Source organism: Callorhinchus milii, unplaced genomic scaffold (genome assembly GCF_018977255.1).
Source record: "Callorhinchus milii isolate IMCB2004 unplaced genomic scaffold, IMCB_Cmil_1.0 Scaffold55, whole genome shotgun sequence".
Taxonomy (NCBI): domain Eukaryota; kingdom Metazoa; phylum Chordata; class Chondrichthyes; order Chimaeriformes; family Callorhinchidae; genus Callorhinchus; species Callorhinchus milii.
In genome coordinates, this window is record NW_024704796.1 from 282958 (window position 1) to 310673 (window position 27716).

The following is a 27716-nucleotide window of genomic DNA, read 5'->3' on the forward strand; positions in this document are numbered from 1 at the left end:
GCAAGAGCCCAGGCTTGGGGACCCCAGAGTATGCGTTGGGATACTGCTGGAGTCTTAACCAAGCTAAAACCGCTATCTGGCAAGCTTTCCTGCTGCTCACCAAGCTAGGGCCACCGCACCCTTTAAGGCTTTGGCTTGCAGAGTTAACAGGAGTATCGTGGGAGGATTCCCTGCCCTTCCAAGTCCCGCTGATCAGCCAGGCTGGATGAACTATCACCAGCAGTGCTCTGGAATACTATGGACCTGCCTGGCTCAGGATCGGACCACCGAATCAATCACAGACCACTGGCTTGATTCAGATATTCTGTTGCTAAACATGTCACCTTGCACCATGTCAACTTAAATAAATCCTTTAAATTAACCATAAAATAGAAGCTACTGCACCCGAGAGATGGGCCAATCTAATCACAGATTTCTTCACAGAGGGCTGATTTGATTCAGATATTCCACATGTCACCTTGGACCATGAACCACTATTTTACTAACATGGTCTGGGCAGGATTGGATACAGGAAGTGCTGGACGGGATATACAGGAAGGGACCCATGGGCAGAGAGAATGTTACCGTGATAATCCATGGCAATAGGCTGCATTACATCAAAGTATGGGTTTCTTACCTGTATTTTCGTTTCCTGGAGTGCGAGCGGGAACTGGATCGGGAACGAGACCTGGAAAAGGAGCGGGAGCGAGACCGCGAATGGGATGATTGGGATCGCGACTTTGAAGCAGCAGCCTTCGACATCTCTGAAGTTACTGAATGGCAATAAAGCAGCTTCTTCCCCACCTGCGGGACAGCAGAGAGATGGTATTAACCCCTGGTGCACCTCATTACACTCATCTCACACAAAACATGAACAATCCATACACAATCTAAATTTACGTCTTTCAATTAATCTAAAAGTAAATTATAGTAGAAAGCTACATATCTACACACTGACTGGGAGGGGGGGGGGGGGGGGGGGGAGAGGAGAGGTGAGGGGCAAAACGGGAGAGCCGACCACCACCAAGAATGAGAAGACTCTGCACCAGTGCCCGCCAGACTGGGTAAGTTATGCCAGTACGTGATTGGGGAGGGGAGAGAGAGAAAGGGAAAAAGTGAGTGCAAGCTCTAGGAAAGAGAGAGATAATACTAAGGAAAGCCTTCAAAAGTATGCAACCACAATCTAATAATCATCAAGAGCTCAAATGAAGACTTCCTGCTCCCCTTTCAAGTTCACAAACAAGAAGTGACCCCACGTTGCAACGTCTCCAGCTAAATACGTGGACCCCAATCACTGAATATCACGTCAGCAGGAGACTGCTGCAACTTGGTGATAAATCATAAGAGCCCAGTTGCATGTGAGGCAGCCGTGGCTCGATCAGAGAGATCACTTCCAGATGTGTGGGCCCCAAAGCATCTTCCCCGTGGCATGAAGACAAGCCACCCTCCCCCACACATATTGAGTTAAAGACTTTTGATTTCTGTAGTGCAGTCTCAAAATCCATCCCACCAGTCCCAATAATACCAGTAACAGGCGAACAGCAATTGATTAACATTTACACTGTATTGCTTGCTCAACATGTAGGGCAAGAATGGCAGATTTCCTTTCAATTACCCAACCAGTTGCTTTTTTAAAAACATAATCCAACACCTTTAAGACTATCTTACTAACGTTTTAAGCAATAATAATAATCATTACATTCGGCAAAGCACCTTCACATCAAGATGATGTCCCACAGCTCTTCACAAGATATAAATATATTATGTGTAAATATGTATTTACAAAATACACAATCAATCCACTTGATAGTATACCCTGTCAAGCGCTTTGAGACATCTCAACGACGTGATAAGGTGCTATATCAAATGCAAAGATTATTATACTGTGAATCTTCAACGTTCACCTGACCAGGCAGGTTTTACATCTCATTTAAAGTGTGGTACCTGCAACAATGCAGCACACCCTCAGTACTACATTATAGTGTCAACTTAAGACTTTACCATTTTAAAAAAATTAATCACATAATTGCCATAATGGGAATTGAACCCGAACACTCCCAGTAGCACACTAGCGTCCAGTCTCACTCATACATATTCAGTCGCCGACGGTGAAACACATCAACCCGCAGCACAGTAATCAAAGCTGAGCCGGAGAAGGATGGTAGTGATTAAATTGCTGCCTTGTTATACACTCAGTCATCAATAATTCTAAAGTTTCCCCATAAACAGGTTATAAAGATGCTATCTATAACTAGATGAGGTGTCCAGCCTCATTTCGCCATGATTGGGGAGAGGTGGTCTCAGCTTTCCTACCTCACTAAGCAGCCTAATTGCCCGCAGCTGTTCTGTGCCCAACTGGCCCAACATCAAGCATGGGACACTATAACGGGCACGTTAATCTCCGGATTACTGAGAACCCAGAATCAAAAGGCACAACAGCTGTACTGGGAGCAGGAGGGACACCTGTTTGTATCATCAACCCCAAAGCAAACAGTGTTTTGCCATTCAGTCAGCCCCGTGGGGTAAATTTAGCTCCTTGGGCTCCATGTTGGATCCAGATGGACAATATATTCCTGAAGACGACAGACCTCCACCACATCCATGACAGACATACAATGGGCAGTGTTTGGTGGGGAACTGGAAGGGCAGAGGATAGTGACAAACAGTACATCAGTTTTACGTGACCATCGTAAATGTAATCTTACCTCGGTCAGAAATCAATCTAAAGACTCACAAGGAATGATCCATCCAAGAGCTGTGCTCGTGTCTGAGAGCCTGTGGAACAATGAAAGAACCATTTACAGACCTCACCAAGCATCACAACAGTTTCATCACCCATCAGGAGCCAAACAAACCCTCTACCTGCATATATTAGGTTTGAGCATTATCCCTTATTCCAAGTCACCTTTCTGCAACCCACCACCCTCATACTACACCTTGGTAACCATACAATTTTTCACCCACAAAATATACAGTCAATTCACAGTATTAAAATATACAAAATATTCTACGAAGAGTTTTGAGATATCTCTAAGACATGATAAGGTACTATATCAAATGCAAGGATTTATTACTAATTCTACTTGGTCTGGAGTCACAGCCTGAACAGCCGGAACTCAGATCATGTCAAGTCTGTGCATTCAAAATCTAGTGTATGTACTCCGGGTATAACACATTGTTGCTGTGGATATTCTCTTTCCCCCAATCCCCTCCTCCCACATTTTGCCCACAAAATATACAGTCAATTCACTTTATAGTATATACTATGAGGGCTTGAAGACGTCTCGAAGACGCGATAAGGCACTTTATCAAATGCAAGGATTATTATTATATGAAACACTCTTACATTCCCTGTGCCCGATGCACCAGAATTGCAATATGCTGCCTACAATGACGACAACTTGTACTTAGGAGTGGGGTGTAAGCAAGTCAGAGAGGTAGGGAGGTGCTCGTGTATGAGGCCCTTTATAGGCGAGGGTGAGGATCTTGAAATCGATCTGTTCTGTAATAGGAAGCCAGTGAAGCCTGGCAAAGACTGGGTTGATAGGAGTGCAGAGCTTAGTACCATTGATGTTACGGGCGGCGGAATTAAGAATTAATTGCATTTTGTGAATGGTGGAGTTAGGGAAACTGGCAAGGAGTGCTTTGGAAAAATATCGAGGCAGTGGGTGATGAATGTGTGGATGTAAGTCTCAGGAATAGGCTGGCGAGGTTAAAAGGAGGTTGGAGTCGCAGATGAGAAGCTATGAAAAGGCATTATATCAAATGCAAAGATTATTATTACTCCTTCGTTGGGACTTTTGAGCTCTCGGTCTAGGCTGTTACCCCAATATATGGTGGATGTTCTGCAACATCAGAGGTGCTATGCTTTAGATACAATGTTCAACTGAGGACCCATCTGCTTGCTTAGCTGGACATTAAACATCCACTTGAAAAGAGAAGGAAGTTTCTCCCAGTGTGTTGGCTACAGATAAAATTGGGCATTCTCTTCATAGTTGTTTGGGGGACAAGTGAATAAATTGCCTGCCATGTTCACTTACAGATACTACACAAATCACTACACTTTACAGTAAATCCTGTGAAGTGCCTTGAAAGATTCCGATGACATATGGTGCTGTTATCAAATCTAAGTATTATTACTGTATAAACATTCAGTTGGCAGATACAACCAAGATACCAGCTAAGCCACGTTTTTCTATTTAAACATTACAAAGCTGCTGGTTTACACAGTGGCATGGGCAAGGCATCTAATATTTACAATGTTTATTTTGTCAAATTCCCGATGCCTGTGAAGAACTGGGAACTTGACAGAATAAACATGTCAGCTAGGGCAGTAATTTACTATTTGTGAAACAGAGAAGCTTAAACCAGAGAATTCAGGTACATTTATAAAGACCATTTAAGGATTTCCTGGTAATTAACTCATTTGTTTCCAGTACATTTCCATTAATGCAGTCACCATAACTGAAAGAGCCACCCGTCAGAGCAGAAATTCTGTCTGCTCTCATGCTGACAATCAAAGCTGCCACAAAACCATGGACCTCAGATACATCAATCTGACATCAACTCAATTGCATTCACCAGTTCTGTAATACTTACACAAAGGTCAACCTCTCACTAACCTATCATAAATGGTGTGTATGAAATCACAGAAACCTCAATTTAGTTAATGTAAAAACTTACTTAGGAGAAGTGATCAAACTATGACAGTAACTTCTCAATTATACGAATTGGATGGAATTTGATTTCAGTCTGTAACTAATATCTATTTTAATAAATAATAATCCTGACATTTGATAAAGTAACTTTCACGGCAGGAGAATGTCACAAAGTGTTTCACAGGATTTACTGTAAAGTGTTATGACTATTTTGTCGGCAAACAGCTAAACTGTGCATAGCAACATTCCCGCTGTGAAACCCACTAAACATAAACCCCACAAAACCTTGATGCATCACGTTTCAAAATTGTTATGATTATGAATGGGAAGACTTGGGAATCCACATTTTTCCGCATTAATCTGGAATGGAGTGAGCACTCTTTCCAGAGGAACCGATCCCGCTTACCTAGTGCCAGAAAGTAGTAGGTGAAAGCTGACTCTTGTTAGGGCTTTGTCTTGCAGGATTAACGGGAGCCGAGTGAGAAGAATCCTCCCTGTTCTCGTGCGTGGTCTTAACCCTTTAAGTCCCGTCAGCCTTGCTAAGCTGTCAATAATGGCTGAGGAACCAGACTACAAAACCTCTACAAAGGATCAACTTGATTTTGATATTACACTCCAGGCACGTCTTCTTGGAACCAGCTCAGCCCAAGGAGACCACGTATGAAGGATAATTACTACAGCAGAGTCGATGTTTTGGCCCTGCTACAGCAGCCAGTTTGCTCCTTACAACCTGGCCGCTTTCTACGCTAAAACAAAAATGAAAGACTTCTGGGTCATCAAGTCAGTGCCAACATCATCATTTCCTGTTTTCAGCACATGTGCAAAGCGAGGAGCAAATTAGCAGCAACCTGACGTTAGCCATTTTAGTGTGGAAGCGAGTTGGCTGGCTGTGTGCAGTGAATGAGATCCAAAATGGAACAGCATTACAAACAAATGCATTCTACAAGCCACATGCAAAAAAAGGGCTGCATTGTACTTGGTCATGAGACATCAAAGTGCAAGTTTGAGCCCTCAATGTGTTCAGCGGGCACCAGGAATGCCATGAGAACCTCAATCATAGCACTTTCACCATTCTCCTGCTACATTCTCCTGCTCGGCATAGCGCACAAACCAAACCCACCAGTTGGAAGTGCAGAGCTTCAGCAGCAGCTGCTGAACCCTCTGCACAGTATTAAGTTAAAAAGGTTAGTGATCAACCTGGACCACAAACTTCAACCCTGATGCATGGACTGGTCCCCACCAGCAGTCCAATATTATAAGTTAGATAACGAAATGTTTGACCATTTCCAGTAAAATGTTTGCTTAAAACTATTTTAAAAAAGCTTAACTAGTTCATGTTGACCCAACGTTTTGTCCCTTTAATCAATCATATGAGAGTTTTGGCACGGTCATTTTTAGATGGCATTTCCTTCCCTCACAGAATGTTCCATATAGTGTAGTGACTATTTTATAGATGAAATTACTGCACATACAGGTGGCTATTTAATCTTTGAGAGCAAACGGTGCTATTCAATTGAAGCTAATTCCTTACTATTTGCCATTTGCTTTTTATTTCTAAAATTCCAAGGTAGGTTACAACAACAAAATTACATTTGTGAAGCGCCTTTCACGTCGGGTGGACGTCCCAAGGTGCAGGACAGTCAGTGTTTCGGACCTGAGCTAGGGGTTGGGATTGGGGAGGTGGAGGACAGTGGAGGAAGGAGGGTGATCGAAAGCAGTCGAAGAGGGTCTTAAGATGGGTCTTGAAGGAGGCAAGTGAGGGGGTGAGGTGGAGGGACTGCGGGATGAAGTTCCAGAGGGTGGGGGCACAGTGGCTGAAGGATGCCCACCAATGGTGGTCGGGCGAGATGGGGGACGTGAAGTAGGCTGGAGCCCGCTGAACGGGGGGGAGCAGGCAGGTTGGTAGGGGGTTAGGAGGTCGCAGAGGTAGGGGGAGTGAGGCCATGGAGGGCTTTGAAGTTTGAAGGTGAGGACCAGGATCTTGACCTGTATCCTCTGTATGATGGGAAGCCAGTGGAATCAGGCAAGAATGGGGGTAATAGGACACGGATCCTGGTGTGGGAGAGGACATGGGCTGCAGAGTTCTGAATGATCTGCAGCCTATGCAGGGGAGGAGTTGGGGAGGCCGATACGCAGGGAATTTGCATAGTCAACTGGGGGGTGGGGGTACAAAATGTACTAGAAATCACAAGGACACGCTCCCGATTAATGGGAGAAAATATGCCTCAACCACTAGCTGAGTAATTACTATCCTTATGCTAGAGGGAGAGGCAAAGGATAAAACAATGATATCAATGACAGCTATAGCTAATAGTGGGTTCCCCCAATCTCCGTTTGAATCCAAAAACCCTCCCAAATACTCCCACCCAAGATGCCTTTGTTGGCTTTCAAAGAGATAATTGCTCAATGTTTACCTCTTTCCCCTCGCCCCAAAGAATATTTCTAACCGTACAAGGGATGTAACCTATTTGAGGCTGTGCTGAGTCTAGCAGAAAGCTACCTGTAACCTCACCGATACTGTTCCAGCAGCTGGTTTCTTCAAAAAGACTATAATCCCTTTGAAATGCAGGTCTCAACCCCGCTGTGCACGGATCAAATGGCAGCAACAGGAGCCGTTTATATAAACGCTCATGATGAACTGCCCTTTGGCAGGACAACCACACGCTGTGGAGGGGGAGTGGTCAGATCAATTCCCATCTTTCACAACGAGATGTCTTTATGATACGGTTTAATGGAACATCCCAAGGGAACCACTCGAATCATTTACTATATGCTTCAAAGAGTATGTTGGAGGTCACAGCCAAGTATAGGGGACCCTCCGTGTGGCTCCACATCACTTTTCTGAGCTGTTTCTGAACTCAGTGAAGCTAATGGACAGAAACTCGAAGAAGAGCAGTGGCCACTTTCCAGCAAACAAAACGGAACAAAAACCAAACTGTAACCAACAGAAAGTTTCTAAAGGAGATAAGCAACACATGACCAGAGTGGCTCACCATGACCATAATTCACCAGCTTCCCCTCTCTCTCTCCACCCTCACCCACACCTGTTTAAAAAAACTGGGACGGCTTCAAGAATTCCCATTGAAATCACAATCTGCACAGCTCTAGACAATCCCACACAGCTCCAGAATCCAGCGCATCAAATACAACTACATGTTGGAGGTCACAGCCAACAAACGTTCTTCCTTTTAACAGTTTTAATCTTAACAGGTTTTTTTTTTAAAAAAGAGACAATTCCCAAATATCTGACGATTCTCTGTTCTTCACTGTTCTCGTGTTCAGTTCAGGACCTCTTGTACTGACTGCAGCTTCCAAATAACAGGACTGATTCCCATTTCACACCACCACAATTTAGTGAATCCCTCCTATCCTCTGATGGTTTCTTGATTTTCATCCAGTATAGAACTGATAAACGCACAATAGAAAGGTCCAAGCACTCTGAGACGCTACCCTGCAGTATAATTGAGTTATATAAATGCAATTTGGTGTTGTCCTCTCTTACCACCAATTCCCTCCCGGCTCGGGTCCAAAGCCCTAACTGTCGGGTGCCTTGGGATGTGCTCCGGACGTGAAAGGCGCTAAACAAATGTAATTTTGTATTGGTTACACTCTTAGTCACTACTGAGCTGGCCCACCCCAGCCAGGACTAGATAGAAAAAAATACTGAGCCAAGGGCTCCCAATGATTCCTGCTAAGGAGGCATTGGAGAAAGCAAAGATCAAGCTCGGCCTAACTATGTCTGCTGTCCATTAGCCAAACCCCATTGTCAAGATCCATATATGAAGAATGGTTAACTGAGTGAGATTCTGCAGGTTGATCATTGCCTATAGAATGTTCCACGGGACAAGCCAACCACATTATGGGAAAATGATGGAAAGATAAACAGTCCAAATAACAACTGCAGAAGAACAAATAGCATTCCTTTGTTTAAATCAGAGATTCTCAAAGTATAGAGTATGGAGCTCCCTCTCTCTCTCTCTCTTCATCCTCACCTGTTTTAAAAAAACCAAGGTGTGGGCAAGCGAACAGGAGCACCCCTCTCAACACCCGTTCTGTTCGCAGAAAGCTTGGCTGATTCCCGGCCTCACAGGTAAGTTTTTTCTAAACTGTGCATTGGTAAGAAAGGTTTGGTAAATAAAAGAAGTCAAGAAACATTTTGCAGAATATTTTTTTAACGGAAAAATCTGTTAGAAAGGTTCCATCCAGCAAAACGCAGAAGCCAAAAATATGATGGTATTTGTTTAAAACTTAGTTAAAACTGAGCGAAGCACCACGGCCTCAATGTTTGCATTTGGTGAATTTCTGGCAAATGTGTTGCCTTAGTTAATAATGGGGAGGCGCAATTGCTTTTCTTCTTAGCTTAGACACTATGACAAAGTTTGAGAAACCCTGGTTTAAATGAATAAACACTCCACTCAGTTTAGTCCCCACGGAAACAAACACACCCACATCCCTGTTTCTCACCATATATATGCCTCTTCGCTGATGTCATCTGTAGGCATGGGGTCCTATTCCACATCAACAAGGATGAGACCCAACTTGCTCCACTCTTCTCCTCCACCCTCAATTTTAGCACTAATGATGTTCTGACTGATTGCCCTTCAGACACCAAAGCCCTGGAAGAGTTCCAACTTTTTACAGCTAAATACCAGCAAGACTAACTCTCTCCTGCTTGGCACCCATCAATATCTCACTTCAGGCACTGACCGCATGGACCTGCACAGATGCTCAGTTTCAAGGAGGATGCATTTCCAAACCCTCACCCCATGCTCTTTTTCTGGAACTCCCTCCTCAGTCTTGCTCTCCTCTCCCCTCACAAATCCTAGCTTTCTGCTTTCGCCTAACTACCCCCTCCTCCTCAGCTTCTCCATCCCCCACCCCACCACCCATACCACCATAGCTCGGACTGGAGGTGGTTGGGTAAAGCACTTTTGAGATGTCTTCCCAACGTGAAAGGAACTATATATAATGTAAACTGTGGTGAGCGGCACAACTCAGCAGGAAATGTGCGAGTCCGTTACCACAATCCCCTGCCCACTGTCGAGCCACATACCGCTACCCATTGAATGGTGGTTCCACCAGCTGGAAATGAGGAGCTTCAGCAGTAGCTGCATACCAATTTACGTAGGCAGATAAGGAAACAATACCCACTTTCAGTGATCAGGTCTGACACACAGTTGCTTCTTGTTCCCTGAACAAAATTACCAATTTCAGGTGATTTTAACTTACATTTCCACACAGTAACAATAAGGCAACAGACACCAATAAGCTTTAGTGTGTTTAGCTTCTTCTCCAGCCCTCACACTGTCATGTGCAGCGTTCCCCAGGGGACTGCCTTGGTCCTCTCCTTTTAATTATTTACACATTCCCACTCAGAAATATCATCCACAGGCTCTATCTCTCTGCTTCCATCTTTGACTCCAGAACTACTGCTGTCCTAGCAGAGTATTTGTCAGGCATTAAGTCCTGGATGAGAGCCAATATTCTTCAGCAGAATGTTAAGACCGAGGCCCTCCTGCTTGGCTCCTGTCAGCACCTCCTCACCTCAAGTGCTGACAGCATCACTATTCATTCTCCATCTCACCAAGCCAGTAAGAACCTTGGTGTCTTGTTCGACCCTCAACTGTCTAAACCCCTCATCAGTACCATGACCCGTTTTGCCTTCCCCTACTCTGCAACATTACCTGCCTCCGCCACTACCCTCTCCCTTCAGGTTACCATAACCCTCACCCTTGCCTACATTAACATCCAAGCTTGATTTTACTAACTCCCTGCTTCCCAACTCTTCCCTCCACAAGCTGCAGATAATTCAGAACTCTTCAGCTCGTGTTCTCTCCCGCACTAAGCTCTGTGAGCCAATCACCCCCAATCTCGCCAGCTTCACTGGTTCCCCATCTTTTTGAACTAACAGGAGACCTTCTACACCCCAGCCAACACTTTCCACTCTTCTGGCTCTGGTATGTTGCTTACACTCCATTGGAAGCCAAGTATTCCAAACAAGACAACGTTCATCTGCAAATTACAGCCACTATAATTTACTGTAAATTCTGTGAAGCACTTTGACATTCCAGACATGATAAAGCATTATAAAATTCATGTAGAGAGCACGGTAATTATTTTGCAGGTGAACATTAAATTGTGAGGCATCAGATAATATAATCTTAATGTCATGTCCCCTGCTCCTGTTACTTTTCATTGACCCCTGTTGGAAAGTGGGTGAGAGTTTGGTTGCCATGTTCTTGCATTTTATCACCCATTACCTACACTCACATGAACAATGCCCACATGTGGTGAGAATTGTGAGAATTTGTTTTGCAGATGGAAAATGTGTTAAGATTTAAATGTTACAGATTAAACTTCCAGGTGACGTTACTAAACCCGCAAGCTCAGCATTGAATGAGGAAACTGTTCCAAAAGAAAGCTTGAAGAAGCAAAGAAGCAAAGTTCAAGGCGATCATGCACATCGCTCACTGTTTACCCCAGCTGCAAACCTCTTGACAAACAGATGAAGGAAGGTCCTTCAAAGACCTTAAGGAAGGAATCAAGCTGTGGGAAAATGTTCAAATGTAAGCATGCAGTAGCTTTCTTTTCCATTTAGTACAATGGGGCACATTCTTCTGGCATACTTCAAAACTAGCTCCTTGACCATGAAGTCACTGTAAAGTACAGAAGGGTTTAATGAGCTCTAAGGGTAAATACATTCATAAAACAATTGTTGAGAGAACCTGGGGTGTAGAGAATTCCAAGGAGAAAAAGTTAAACTAAGCTGCTATTTTGGGAGGAGAGACACTGGAGTGGTTGGCAGTAGCAAAGGCAGCAGAGGTAGAGGACAAGCAGGCAGAGGAAACCGTGGTCGCAAGTAGAAGGAACTTTATTGATGACTTTGATCAGAACAGTATTGATGCTGTGGGCAGGACTGAAGCCAGATCAGAGGGGTTCATACAGCAAGTGTTGAGAAACAAATAAACAAAGTTGAGAAGTGACAACTCATTCCAACTCTTAAAGGGCAGATTGGAAATAGGGATGTACCCAGAGAGCACAGAGAGATCTAGTGAGCGTTTTGAGGGAGGTGTTGATGGGGGAGTTGGTTTACTGTACCAGTAGTCAGGGAGAGGTTGCCAATGTTGCCTAGAGAGGAGTAAGGAGAGGAAGCTTGGTGGACAGGAGTGGTCCGAGAATGGGGACAAGGGAACATGTACTAAGTTTCAAGCTCTTCGGTTTCTCCGAGATGTGGCTGTCGTGTTCAACATTGAATGTAATGGCCCCCTAAAAAATATCCCCAGAATCTGATGCTCAGCACAGTAAGAAAAAAAAACATATCTGGACCTCCTCACACCTTCAGTTGGGCTTCCTGGGTAACAATCCTTCATCAAATTGGCTGTTTGTAGGATATTTCTTTGCACAAACTGGCTACTGCGTTCGCCTACAAAACAACAACAACATTTCATTTATAGAGCTCCTTTCACGTCGGGAGGACGTCCCAAGGCACTGGACAGTTGGGTTGGGACCCGAGCAGGGGGGAAATGGTCAGGGTGAGGGGAGGGAAGGGAGCGAGGAGGGGGTAGAGAGTCGAGAAGGGAGGTGAAGGCATGGTTGAAGAGAAGGGTCTTCAGACCGGCCTTGAAGGAGGAAAGGGAGGAAGCAAGGCGAAGGCACTGGGGGATGGAGTTCCAGAGCCTCGGGGCTGAGAGGCTGAAAGCCCGGCCACTGATGGTAGGGCGGTTAGGGCGGGGGATGTGGAGCAGACCGGAGCCAGAGGAACGGAGGCTACCGGCAGGTAGGTAGGGGAATAGTAGGTAGGAGAGGTAGGAGGGAGCAAGGCCGTGAATGGCCTTGTAGGTGAGGATGAGGATCTTGAATTTGATCCTCTGGGGGATGGGGAGCCAGTGGAGGCGAGCGAGGGTGGGAGTGATGTGGTCGCAAAGCCTGGTGTTCAGAGTTCTGAATGACCTGCAGTGTGGAGGGAGGTGCCGGGAAGGCCGGCGAGGAGAGAGTTCCCATAGTCCAGCCTTGAGGTGATAAAGGCGTGGACTAGAGCTTCAGTAGCGTGAGGGGTGAGGTAGTGCCGTAGTCTGGCGATGTTCCGGAGGTGATGGAAGGCGGTGCCAGTTGTGGCGCGGATGTGGGGAAGAAAGGGCAGCTCAGTATCGAACAGAACATATCGAGGTTCCTGATTGGCTTTGAGAGGTGGTGAGTGCGGCCTTGGATGTTGTTGTTGACGTGAGCCAATCAGGAGGGCCTCAGTTTTGCGCACGTTAAGCTGAAGAAAGTTGTCTCTCGTCCAGGACTCGATGTCAGACAGGCAGCTGTCAGGACATCGGTGGTCGTGGAGTTGAGGGTAGAAGAGGACGAGATGTGTTGACGATATAAGGTGCTGTATCAAATCGAAGGATAATCGTTATTTACTATATTCAGCTAAGAGTCACAGCTGTTGAAGTGAAACCAGGGAAGCAGCAAAAGATGCCATCCTTTGTGGAGGTAATACCCCTCAGCTAAAAGTACTCCAGTATCTGTTATGGCAACAAGTGAACATCTTTCTTCATCCTCAGGAGAATAGACATCACGATTGCTAAATCAGAGCTATATATAGTCACCACACTGTGCACCAGTAACCGTACATCTAGTTATTCATCACAGCTGCAATGAAGTCTTGGATTCCAATGTAACTGAATGGAGACACAGAAGAAGAGAAGGGGTAACTCCTCTGTAAGGTCTGTAAACTAGTTCCATTCACTTGTGTTGTAGTCACATTTTGCAGAAATAGTTTGCACTGTGGCCACTGTGAACCATTCTGCTGACCCAGCAATCTCCCAGGAATGGCTCAAGGAATAATAATCCTTGCATTTGATATAGTGCCTTACCACTTCTTCGAGATGTCTCAAAGTGCTTCACAAAATATACTGGTGATTCACAATATATCAACTGGGATTGTGTGGCAATTGCATTGCATTTTCAGCAACTTTTATTGAAGTATAAATTCATTCACAGCCAGCAAATGCCATATGTAAGGCTTTGTTAGTTGTGTACAACAACATCTTGTATTTATACAGTGCCCTTCACGTGGGGTAGTGTCTCAGAGCAATCAAAAATTCTTGGTTGACCATGATTTTGAAATATAGTCCTTCCAAACCTTATCACAAACTGCAAAATGTTAAACGTATAATGTAAAATGTGAGGTTTAAGGATGTTCAAGGAGATGAATAAAATCAGAGAGAAGTGCACCCTCCAAAGAACATTTTAGCATGTTTATTGCAATCAACAACTGTCCATGGAACACCACTGCAAGTTTAAATTTATAGCTACCTTTGCGAGATTGGTGTTACACCTGACGTAGATGTGCTGGATACACTAACACCCTTATCTCAAGCACAAAATTCACAAAAGCATCACTCACTCTGACCTCTTGATCAGATTAAAATATTTCCCAAACCTCCCGCATACATGATCCCTCGTTTCTAATTAAAACATATAGGTCATGACAGCAGCTGTCAGGGTGCAGGGTTAGGCTTGTTTTGCTTTGGCAGCCAATACTGGACACTCTCCACTACCATCCTCAAATTCCAATGACTGAGTGCTTGTTTATTTCAAAGTACACAAAGTAAAGAGGGAGAAAGGAAAACACAGCACACTAACAGCAGCAGAGATGGAATGACAGCTAGCAGCAGCTCTATTTAAGAGAATATGCCACCATTCCCTCAACTCAGTTCCACAATTCCTGTTCACTTGGTTTAGCCACAGCCACCATGCATTCTGCACAACCATATAATACAAAATTACATTATATAGTGTTTTCACATTGGGAGGATGTCCCAAGGCACTGGTAGAAGTGCCTTGCCTTGTAGAAGCGTGCCAGGAACAACTCCTCATGCAAGGCTCGTGCCTCTCAAAAGAAACTGGTTGAATCCAAGCTCTCACCTCTAGGCTTTCAAAAGTTAGCTAGGCTGAATTTTTCTACAAGTTTCAATAAGACTCAATTTTGGGTTAATTCGTCAAGGGTATCAATTGTTGTTGGTCTGTCCGCACTTGTAAAGTGTTGCACGTTCAAATATGTGAAAATGTGGCTCCCAACCATCTCTCACCAAACCCCATCCACCCCTCCCAATTTATCTGGTGTGGGGCTTGAATCACTGTCTTCTGACTCAGAAGCAAAAATGCTGGCAACTGAGCCAGGTCGACACTCATAAGATATCTTACAAAATATACAGATGCTGTACTTCGTTTGGGTAGTAGAGCTATTAAGCGATATGGTGAAAGGACAGAGAAAAACAGGCATTGAGATTAAAACATCTGTCAAGATCTGGTCGAAGAGGCTCAATGGGTTGCAAAGCCTACTCCTGTTCCTGGTTTCCTATGTTCCAGAAACTAATACAATTCTCATTTTTTGTCAAGATTAACACTGTTCCACAATAATGAGAACGGAGAGAGCAGCAGTGATTAAATGGGCTGCAGATGAGGACACGACCTGACCATTATTTGCAGCTGATTTTACTCTCCTGATGTGCAAGAGCTATCCTGGTGCCACAATCTCCTTACACAAGGCATTGCATCATTCAAAACAATAGGGACGTTACTTAATTTTCCCAAGGGAAAGGAAAACACTCCTTTAAAGTGAAAGTAAATACGCTTCAAGCCATAGAACAGAGAAATTAAGGGGTGATCTCATACCAAAATTTTTAACGATTCTGAGGATAGTGAACATTTATTGTTGTTGACTGGCGATTTGCTCACAAGGGAGTATAAACTGAAGAAGCATCATTGGAATACAAAGGGAAGACAAAAATACATTTTTACGTAGAACATGGACTATTTTGCCACAGATGGGATTCTGGCCAATGATGGTGGTGCAGAGAGGATGGGGGATGTGCAGAAAGCCAGAGTTTGGTAAGCAAAGAGGTGAGCATGGAAGAGTGGGGTAGAAGATCAGTGGTTGTTTGTGCAACCACACCTCAGCAAAAAGCCAGACCAGGAGCAGGGAGAAAAATTGTATATACTGGAGACACTGAAATTAATAAAATATAAATGCACTGTAAATAGGAAGCCAAACAGGCTTAGCCAAACTTGCTAATCATTCAAAATGTCAAAACATGATGTGGCAGCATTAAACAAGCCAAACAGGATGTTGGGATTATATTGCCAGATTGGGTACAGATCCCCACATGCTCAGGCTACTACACTAACTCTGGACTTGCCAGACTTGTCAACTCTTCCATCCACAACAACTAGATAATCCTTGCATTTGATGCACTGAACAGGCAGATGGGACCTCGTTTTAACTTCTCAGCCAAATGACTGCACCTCCAAAGTTGACTATTATTAACACCTAGATTTTTCACTCGAAGTCCTGAATTCACAGCCTTCTAATTCAAATGTGAGAATGCTACCAACGGAGAAAATCTTAACACTCTTCAACCTTGAAAGGTTTTCAGAGAAAACCATATAGAGATCTATAAGATCAATGAAATTGAGAAAGCAACTCCAGATAATAGTCCCCCTATCCACCATCTAAAGTAGAACAAGAGCACAGGTTCAGGATTTTGAAGAGCAATTTCAGGAGACAGCAGGATAGATTGTTTTTACACAATCTATGCCCTATCATTGCCCTATTCCTTTACTCAGGCAGTGAAGTGCAATGTCCTATACAATGTTGTTGATACTGGAAAGGGTTACCAAACTCCTGTAACATGTGCTTATCTAAATAGCATTGTCAAGAGGTACTAACTGGAGCAGAAACATGCTAAGTGAGTTACAATTCCCAACACCCCCACACCCCGCCCGCGCACACAGAGTTTATAGGAACACGACACAACGCCCAGGGCAGCCTGCCACGTATGTATGGCAGAGAATGGTATATAAAAATCAGCAGAATAAAGTAGTTTTAATTATCAAGACATGATTCCAAACTATTTCTCACTACACTTCCTGCCAGGAAACATTTTGGATTCCAGTGACAGTGAGTGGAAAAATAAATCTTATCGAATTACATTACACAGATGACTCCTGATCCAGTTCAACCAATTTAACAAAAAACTACCAAATGGTAACTTGTGGTGCCTGAGTGCCAGAGCGCAGGATGGCACTACCTACAGCCCAGACTAGGGTTTCAGTCCTCACTACAGCCTGTCATTCTATCACTCTGATGAGGTAGTAATGCTCTAAAATGCAGTCGAGGTGCACATCTTGGGGCTTTGTTGGTGTCCCCTCGAGATAGTAAGGAGAGTTCACCAGTCCCCTTCCCGTTGTTTACGATGAATGTTCATAACCACCTAGATGCGTCTCAAATCCTCCTCAAGGAAAGGAGAAAATATGGCATTGGGCGCCTGAGATTATCGGTTCAGACAACAAATACATTGGCCACTGGACTCAGTACAGGAGCTGAGGAAATCTATGGGTGTTATTTAATCCAGATGTCATACACAGAGTTGGCAAATGCCCGAAAAGCAGAGTAATAATGGAAGTGCATAAACCAGCTTCACAAAGTGTGTCCACAGCACGCTCCTAGCCTGCAGAACATCATAAAACAATGGAAAGAGCTCAGCTTCTGGGAGCCAAGAGCTTCAAACCAGTCCATGACCAGATAATGACTGGCACTGAACAATGCTAACACATCTGCAATGGCACTGATCAGGCAGTCTCTTGCATTGGACTTAACAACAGAATGGCACCAACACGTGAGGAACACTGATCAAGCACTAACAATGGGGCATAACACTGTGACAATGTCCTTGAATCAAGACTCTCTACCAGAGACAATGCACCCAGCAGGACATGAGCTTATAATAATAATCTTTATTTGAAACAGCACCTTTCACATCAGGAGGATGTCCCAAAGCGCTTCACAGGATACATACTTTTAAGACTATTTTGTGGCAACCAATTTGTTCAAAACAATATCCCACAAACAGCCATAACTGGAATGACCGATTTTATCTGGGGGATTGTTGGCCAAGACACTGGGAGAAACACATTTCTCTTTTCGAATGGTGCCATGGGAGCTTTAACATCCAACTGAACAGGTAGACGGACGCTCGTTTAACATCTCATCCGAGGGACAGCACCTCCAACAATGCAGCACATCCCCAGCACTACATTGGAGTGTCACCTTAGACTATTCAAGTTCCAAATCCCAATATGGTGCTGAAACCTATAACCCTCTGATTCAAGCAAAAATGCTACCAACTGAGCCAGGCTATACACTGCTATATCATCTGCTCATGGCAAACGCTGCTCTCACCGCTCAGCCCACGGCAGAGAAGGCAGCAGGTATGGGATGGCTCAAGCAGCAGGAACAGATGAATTTGCCATCTGCTATTTTAAAGCAATTGCCTATCTGTCTTGCATTTGCCAATTTGCTGCCAGTAGCACCGTGGGACCCAGTCCAGTGATCAAGCAGATCTCAGTAAATCTAGTCCCAGCCAGTACAGCGGCACTGCCCCAGAGACACAACAAATATTGCTGCAACATGCATAACATTAGCTTTCTGTTGTAATTCCTGGACAACCTTGCCAAAAAGGGTCAGATTAAATGTACACATTTTCAAGCCAAGTGTGTGTCAGGACTCCGATTACAAATAATTGAAAACAGCTACACCTTTAAGACTACCACAAATAACAAGCTCCACAAGGGAACTGTGAATACTCCACCAGCATTAGGAACTTATGATAGCCAGCAAATATAGAAACTGCTGGAGACCGTCTGTAAGAGTAACTTTTTCTAACTGGTTTAAACTTCATCTTGGCCATTTAGAAATAAACTGAAGAGAAAGAGGTAAGAATCAGGATAAAATACCAGAAGAGGCACACTTATAATTTGCTTCCAGCTTCTTCTGATGCTGCTCCGAGGACTGGCCACAATAGAGCACTTTTTCCTCCTCACAAAGGTGCAAGGTACCTCCCTTATGCACCAGCTGAGGTGGCAGGAAAAACACCTGATCATATGTAAACCAATGGTCTAACACAATATGACGCTGCCCAGTGGAATAGCAGCACGTTATGTGCCACTCCTCTCAACTCATGTTTCATTTTACTGGTTGAAAAGTTCGACTAGATTTCAGTATAAATCTCAGTTAAGAATTTGTATATAGCCTAACGCTACCAACACCTCTATATACCCTGTTAATAGCAGCGAGTAACAATTATACTTACATTTAATATTGTGCCTTTTGTGTCGAGGGGATGTGACAAAGTACTTAACAGTATGGGCTGGCACCCAATCTGAGGAGGGAACCCAATCTGAGCTGGCACCCAATCTGAGGAGGGAACTGAGGAGGGTGTGGAGGGGAAAGATAACTGAAAGTAGTCAATGAGGTAGGTCTTGAGACCTTGAACCAGGTGAGAGGGAGAGAGAGTCGGAAGCACTCCGGGATGGAGTTCCAGAGAAAGGGGCAAAAAGGCTGAAAGCCCACCTCCTACTGGTGGATGGCCCAACAACTTGGAACCTCTCACACAGAGAGGTTTGTCTGTTTGTGGGACATTGCTATACACTATTGGGATTGCAGCAGTCATCTACAAATACAGTCACTTCACAGTAAATCCTCAGTGAAGCGCTTTGGGACGTTCTCTTGATGTGAAAGGCACTGTACCAATGCAAGATTTATTATATTATTATTAAGCAGCAGTGCACTCAGGCAATACCCAGCATCAAATGAACATCAAACCAAATTCATCTCAAGTCCAACCTCTTGCCATTGAACTGATTAGCTGCTGCACCAGATGAGGCTGCATTCTGATTGCCAGCCCCAGAAACCCAGCACAATGAAACAGTCATGGCCTAACTTTGAATGCGCCAAGGCTGGACCCTTCCCAATGCTTCTGGAAGCTGAAACCTCAGTTCTGTCTGGCCGGTCACTTATGCTGCACACATGCAAAACGTACACTACCACCACATTCTCTTGTTTCTTCCCCATCATTCTCAGCAAACATTCCTCTCCCATCCCCGATTTTAACAGGTAATAACAATGGAATATGAAAAATGGCAGGAATAAAACAATCTAATATTCAGACACCTCCTAGCTCCCGTAAACTTGCACATAAAGGTTGCAGCTGCTCACATGAGTGATGCTCCAGATCAGCATCGCTGAGTGTAACGAGCACAGTAATATAATCTAAACGCAGCATTGGAAATCATCTGGGCAGTTTCAGTTCTGCTCTAAATGGAGCAAAGCATCATTTATACTCTAGCGTCAATCATACAATTAACACACTTAATCTGACGCAAAACAACATACGCTGATTGTTCAAGACAAAAGGGGTTGTACTCTTTACAGTAGAATCGATTATCTGCACTATTTGGCATCAGTCCACTGCAAATAAGCAAACAATGCAGATTGTTTGCTTATTTGAATAAGATACATGTAATTTGGCTAATGTGCTAACTAAAAAGTGTTCCATAAGGATCGTACTGTCAGCTTACCATCACACAATGCTCTCTTCTCTCCTACTCTCAGAAATTCTATATTTTTTCTTGCTACGTAACTTCCTCTATATCACACGATAGGTTTGTGTCTATCCAATATCAACCCTCCAGAATATCCATCCAACATTCCTCCCATCAGGGCATCAAGCTGCTTTTTAAATGAGTCCCAGTGCCCTGGCCTCAACCACCCTTCTTGGCAACCTGTTCCAGTCATTAATTACCCACTGGGTAAAGAAAAAATTGCTGGTTTGTGTTCTGAAATTGTCCTTTACAACCCTAAAACTATGTTCTCTTGTTTTGGATTTTCTTTTTCAACCCCATTTAAAAATTTGATCCCCTCTGAGTCGCCACCTCTCAATAGTGAAGAGCTCTAGACTGTCTAATCACCATTCATATCTCATTCCATCAACACTGGGGATCATCCTTGTTGCTCTCCTCTAATAAGTAGCCCCCTTATGTCACTATGACTGAAACTGTATGGAGGTATACTGAATTGCTATACACTATTGGGATTGCAGCAGTCATCTACAATTACAGTCACTTCACAGTAAATCCTCAGTGAAGCGCTTTGGGACACAAAACAATCTTTCAACAGTACATCAGTAAGAAGGTAGTCAGGGAAAATGTTACAAACCTGAGTGATTCAAAGGGGATTTACTTTTCCAATCCCATTTAAAATTGTATACCTCTCTATGAGGTCATCTTCTCTCAAGACTGAATAACCCTACCTTGTCCAATCAATGTTCATAGCTTATTACATTAACACTAGGGATCAACTATGTCAGGGTGGTCCAACCTTTTGGCTGCTGATGGCCAATACCTGACTTGAGAAACCATGGGCCACATAAGCAATATTTTTATGTCTCATTCCAGAAATATAACCCGTAAGAATTGTATAGAAATACTATGTTTTAAATTGTGTAACGTTATTACTTAATTTCACAAAATCTTAGTTACAATGCAAACTCTAACAAGGCAATGTAGAAATTCATACAAATTTTTAAAACAATAATACTCTTATCAATAAAGTACATACATGCAATAATAATGATTAAACCCAGATTAAACAATGAAACTGAAAGAAATAATAGTGAATTAAAATGCACACAATTAAATAGCCCTAACAATGAACAAAATAATGAGTTCTTGAAGGCTCTGTCTTTGGTCCCCTCCTCTTCAATATCTATACGCTCCCACTTATTATCCTCAGACATGGGGTCAACTCCCACATGCATGCGGATGACACCCAACTGTACCTCTCTGCCTCCACCCTCGACTCCGGGACCTCTTCTGTCCTGACAAGAGTGTCTGTCAGACATCAAGTCCTGGATGAAAGCTAATTTTCTTCAGCTGAGACCGAGGCTCTCTTGATTGGCTACCGCCAGTGCCTCCACACCTCAGGCGCTTCCAGCATTGGGGTTGCAGATACTGAAATAAATTGGGCACCCGGGTACAGAGATTGAGAGCCAAGGGCACTGATAACAGACAGCCCAGGCAATGGGAGAAGGTGCAGGGGCACGGATAATGGAGCCTCGGGTAATGGGTTTGGTAACAGTTTGCCAGATGCAATCATCCCCCTGGCCGCATGGTTATAGCAAAAAAAATGCAGTTGTACGTCATGTTCGAATTTTGCAACAAAATAATTTTCCTAGCAACATTACATAAATGATTTGTTTTGCTGTGATATACTGGATTTGTTTTGCCCGTGTGTCACAGGCTGAATGTAGAAAAACGGATTGTGTGGATAATTGGTGTGTGGATTTCTGTTGTATCTAACCCATGCTGTACCTAACCTTGGGAGTGCTGCATAAGAAATATTGAGGGAGCTTTATTCTGTACGCAACTCATACCTGATCCAAATTTATCTCATCTTTGCTACTTCGGAATGTTGCAGCATGATGAAGCAAAATAATCCTTGGGCACAAAGGTCCAAGCAGGACCCGGGATATAAAGGTGTTATAAAAGTTATTTATTGTTACTTTACAGTAAGAAACCATGATTCACTACTGTGGTTTTATTTTAAAACTCCCTATCCAATAATTAGAAATCCCCCAAATTCGGAATATGAATACGTACGCAATTTGAAAGTTTCTTACCTCATTAGCAGTTAAGAAGAACGTTCGGTAGCAGAAGAGAAGTTCAAAACAGGCAGGCAAACAGGTTTTCAATCTGCAAACAAACACAGTCAACACTCCAAGTGAACAGAGACCAGAACGCAAAGAAAGGCAGTACCAATTGGGTTATGCATGAGTCTGAAAGACGAGACCCATGCAGATTTGTGTAGGAAAAGGCTTTCTCCATGACAACAGTATGGTAATTAACTTCTGCAGTGTGGGATGGGAGAGCGTACAGTCCATTCCCTCATGTGATGGTACTGTACTCTGGAGCAGAGTGTTTGGAGCAGTGTTGATACTATATTATATGCCTATGTGAAAAAGTATTATAGGAGTGTATGTAGATTCCTATATGTGTAGTTACACAAAATGCCAGCTGATTTTAACATTTATGTCCTCTTGTCCTAGATTCCACACCTAGAATTCCTACCTTCAAATATCTTTACAATCGTTCTCAATATACTAGGAATCAACTTGTCACAGTGTAACTGAGCAGCGAGGCACCAGCAAAACATGGAGGAATTACAGCTAAAATGGTGAAGAGACATGAAAACCCAATATATTCAAAGATTTCGAAGTAAATGGGATTCAATAGAGATAAATAATGCATTTGATTTAGCTATGGATGCAAGAATACACGCCAAATTAAGGATATTAAGAGATGTGGGAAAATGGAATTAAAGAGCTACCAAAGACTTAATGGCATAGCGCATTTGATGGGCCGAATGGTTACTCCTGTTTCCATGAACTTTGTATTTGACAAAGTAAATAAAAGTAAATTATATGAATGTGGGTAAATTGATTATTAGGCAACTGACTCAGTTAGTAGTAAGCACTCTCACCTCAGTCAGACGGCTGAGAGTTCAAACCCCATGTCAGGAGTTTGAGCTCATAATAAAGGCTGACACTTAAAGGCATGCTGGGGGAGCCCTTTATTGTCAGAGGTGCCAACTTTCAAATAGACATTTAAAAAAGTTTTTTCTATCCGTAATCAGGTGGATGTTAAAGATTCCAAGCACTGCAGAAAAGAGAAGGGAGTTTCTCCTGATGTTTTGGCCAACAGCCCTCCAGAAAAATTAATTCACTCCATTGTTTGTGGAACAATGCTATGATGAAATTGGGGCTTTCATTCACTCAGTTTTCCATCACATTGTCTTCAACATTGCCCACTTCCACCACTACAACCCCGCCCCATCCACTGTCAGCTGAGACCCTCATTTTTTGATTCCCATCTACATTAATTTAAGATTATATTCACATAGGATAACATCTTGAAGGGCTTCACACTGATGGGAGTGAGAAGTAGAGCAACAACAACTTGCATTTATATAGCACCTACACGCGGGGGTAGTGCTTTGGAGGAATGAACAGCAGGGGAGAGGGAGCTGACCATAGGCATGATTGAAGAGGAAGGTCTTAAGGTGAGATCTGAAGGTTCAAGGAAGAAGAAATCATTGGTGCAGTAGAAGAGGTAGAATTTCAAGATAAAGTGGTAAAACAGAGGGATAGAGGCAAGGAGTTACAGAGATTACAGCTGTGGATCTGTTGCTTCAGCCACTGATGATAGCATGGACAAGCTGGGGTCTTGCAGAAGGCCTATGTTAGCTGAACAAACGTGGTGGGCAGAGGAGCGGGATACAAGCCGATCAGTAAATTAGGATTCCAGAGCACAAAGGGATTCTAGAGCACAAAGGGATTTATATATCAGGTTGAGAATTTGAAGTCGATCCATTTGGAGACAGGAAACCAGTGAAATTTGGCAAGGATGGGGGTGATGGGTGCATGGAGTTTGGTGCATATGAGGATACATAAGTTGATGTTCCTTATTAGTTGGTCCTTTTGGATGGTGGAATTGGAGAAACCAGCAAGGAACCCATTTGAAAATCGAGATGCAAGACCATAAAAGCGATGAGGGTTTCGGTAGCACTTGGTTGAGCTGGGGTTGGAGGCGGACAATGTAGCGGAGGTGAAGGAAATCAATCTTGGTTGGGGATGGAATATCTGGTAGGAAGGACAGCCGAGGATCAAACAACTGCAAGGGCGTGCACTGTTTCAGTAAGTTTGTGATAAGCCAGGGAGTTTGAGGATTCAGAGATGGAGATGAGGCAACATTAGCAAGAGCAAAGGAGGACAGCTTCTATCCTGTTGAGCTTCCCTGTACAAGCTGCAGATCATCAAGAACTCTGCAGATCATGTTCATTCCCGCACCAGGCTCTGCGACCCCATCACCTCCAGCTTGCTCCACTGACTTCCCATCCACCAGACAATAAGAGCTCAAAATCCTTGCTCTCGACTTCAAAGCCTTCCACAGTCTTGCCCCTCCCTACCTCTGCAATCTGTTGACTCCATATCAACCTGTCTGCTCCCTCCACTCAGCACGCTGTAGTCTGCTCCATGTCCCCCACCCAGCCTGCCCCACCATCAGTGGTCGGACCTCCAGCCTTTCTGCCCCCACCCTATGGAACTTCATCTCTCAATCCCTTCGCCTCGCTCCCTCCCTCGCCTCCTTCAAGGCGCATTTCAAAACCCTCCTCTTCGACCAAGCCTTTGGCCACCCTCCTACCCTCCCACGCTCTCCGATCCCAACCCCCAGCTTGAGTCCCAATACCTGACTATCCAATGCCCTGGGACATCCTCTCAACGTAGAAGGCTCTATGCAAATGTAATTTTGTATTGTAGGCTGCAAAAAGTTGATGCTCATCCAGGCTTTGACGCCTGACAGGCAGAAAAACAGAACATCAGTGAACTTGGGACTAGAAATGGAAAAGTAAAATTGGGTGTCATTCCCGTTGACCTCATATCTGGTAATATTACCAAAAGGAAGCATGTAGACGAGGAAGAGGAGGATAATAATAATCCTTATATTTGATACAGCGCTTTTCATGTCTTCTAAACGTCTCAAAGTGCTTCACAGAATAAAGTGAATTGACTGTATACTGTTGTCGGCGAAACACACCAGCCAATTGCGTACAACAGTGTCCCGCAAACAATTATGGATTGAAGTGACCAATTTATTATTGTATTTTTTTCTTGAGGGATTATTATCAGGCATGTGGAGTAAGGAAATTTGCCCAAGGTTTCGCCCTGCCGAGAATCAACCCAGGTCTCTTGCTTGTGAGGTGAGTGCTCTAACCACTGGGCTACAGGACTCCACAAAATAAGCAGTTACACATTACATGAATCTTGTGAAGTTCTTTGAGGCTTCCTTCTGGCGAGAAAGGCACTATAACAAATGTAAGATCCAGGATGTAGAAGATAAGAGGCTTGAGGTACCCCACATGTGACTGTACAAGCAGAAAACATTGAAGGAGACAAAATTGAGGTGGTGAATCAAGCACGATTCGAACCAGGAGAGTGCGGTGGCACCGAGGTAGTTGTGATGGGTCTTACATTTGTTAAAGTGCCTTTCTCACCAGAAGGAAGCTTCAAAGAACTTCACAGGATTTACTGTAAGGTGTAACTGCTGATTTTGTAGGCACACTCGGCAGCCAATTTTGTGCACAGCAACATCCCACAAACCAGGAAGTGAATTGTGAACTTTGTATAGGGGAAACTACCTTCTCTTTACTAATAGTGCTGTGGTGCCAATCCTTCTTTAACATCCACCTGAACAGGCAGACTGGCCCTCGATTTGACAACTCATCCAAAGGAACTATCTAGTTCCTTCTTTTGAAAGCTAATATGGATCCTGCCTTGACCACCACTCCCAGTAGCCCATCCGCCATCCTGACAATCCTTTGCATAAAGGAGTTCCTCCTAATCTCCCTCTTTGGTAATTAAATACAATGCAATTTAACCTGTACATAGCTCCTTTCATGTCAGGAGGATGTGTCATATCGCTTTAAATGGCTAGATTGGCACCCAAATTTGGGGCAGGGTGGCTAAAGAAGATGGGGGAAAAGATAACCAAAATCATAGTCAAAGGGGTAAGTCTTGAGGCAGAATTAAAAGGTACGGGTGGCAACAGCAAGCCACAGGGATGGAATTCCACACAGCAGAAGATTGGCTGAAAGTTCTCAGGCTTCAAAGTTAAACTAATAATAAAATAATCTGTTGATTTGATATAGCCCTTATCACGGGAGGATGTCTCAAAGCGTTGCAAAGGTTTCACTGTAAAGTATAGTGACTGAATGTTTTGTGAGCAAACGCTGGAGTCAATTTGCTCACAGCACCATCCCACAAGTAGCCATTTAGCAAATGACTAATTTTATCTGGAGGTTTGTCGGCTAGGACAAAATAGTTGAGGGCTATAATTGGCCATAGCCAATTAATAATAATATTCATTACATTTCGTATAGCGCGTTTACTTTGGAAATGTTTCAATGAATATACTGTAAAGTGCAGTAACTGTGGGTTTTTGTGGGCAAAGGCGGCAGCCAATTTTCTGCAAAACAGGTCACACAAAAATCATGACCAAGTGAATGACCAATTTTATTTTGGGGTAATTGTTGGCCAGGACACCAGGAAAAACTCCCTTCCCTTTTCATGTAGTGCCATAAGATCTTTGTGCCATAACGGCCACCTGAACATGCAGAAGTGCATTGTGTCATCTTAAGTCTCACTGTAAATGCCCCCTCACAATTCAATATGCTGGCCAGAGACAGAACATGTCTGGCTAATTCTGAACTCTCAGGCCAACTTGGCCTGAGAGTTCAGAATTAGCCAGACAGGGTTCAAGAAAAAATTTCCACACCCTAATAATCCACCCCACATTTTGAAATTCCCGACAGCCCCAAGTGATGCCCACAGTTTAATAATAATAAACCTTGCATTTGATATAGTGCTTTTCATGTTTTCTAGACGTCTCAAAGTGCTTCACAGAATAGACTGTAAAGTGAATTGACTGTATATTTGTAGGCAAAATGCGCAGCCAATTGCGCACAGCAGTGTCCCACAAACATTCATGGATTGAAATGACCAATTTATTATTGTTTTTTTTCTTGAAGGATTATTATCAGGCAGGTGGAGTAAGGAAACTTGCCCAAGGTTTCACCCTGCCGGGAAACGTACCCAGGTCGCTCGCTTGCAAAGCGAATGCTCTAACCACTGAGCTACAGGAGTCCACACTTATTGGTTTAGACGTAGGTATCAACAGAGCTACATTGCATCAGTGGTGAGTACATAACTTTTTTTTTTGCCTTTTAGTTATGTAAAAATCAGTTTTATTCGTTTTAAATGTTAGGGGATTTTTTAAAAAAAAACTATTTTATTTATTAGAAATATTAGAATTAAAATTAGCAGGTAGCCGGAGATTCCAGCTTGCCAGGCCAGATCTGCCCCACGTTAGTGCAGTGAGTCATGGGTTTAGTGCAAGTTCCAAGTGCTGGCATGAGGCTTAAACCCACCACCTTCAGACTCAGATGTAAGAGTGATACCAACTGAGCGAGGCTCACACCCACTAAAGCAGAAAAATCACTAAAGAGTTCCTGCTTCTGACTACTATCCTGTGATTTCCATACACCCCTGGCTCCTGTCATCCCTCCTGGCTGGGAACTCAGGGTGAAGGCAGGATTAGTCTCAACTGTGATGTCCCCTCACAATTCAATATACTAAC

General features: G+C 43.7%; 1 protein-coding gene across 1 annotated transcript in view; it reads right to left on the bottom strand.

Moving 5' to 3' along the window:
- thrap3a (thyroid hormone receptor associated protein 3a) overlaps window positions 1–27716 on the bottom strand; it is a 52088-nt gene that overhangs the window by 20987 nt on the left and 3385 nt on the right. The window contains exons 2-4 of the mRNA XM_007906775.2: window positions 22145–22217; window positions 2685–2754; window positions 617–783 (exon numbers count right to left, since the gene is read on the bottom strand). Coding sequence (XP_007904966.1) covers window positions 617–741 — 125 coding nt within the window. The 5' untranslated portion in view covers window positions 742–783; window positions 2685–2754; window positions 22145–22217. The remainder of the gene's footprint in view (window positions 1–616; window positions 784–2684; window positions 2755–22144; window positions 22218–27716) is intronic.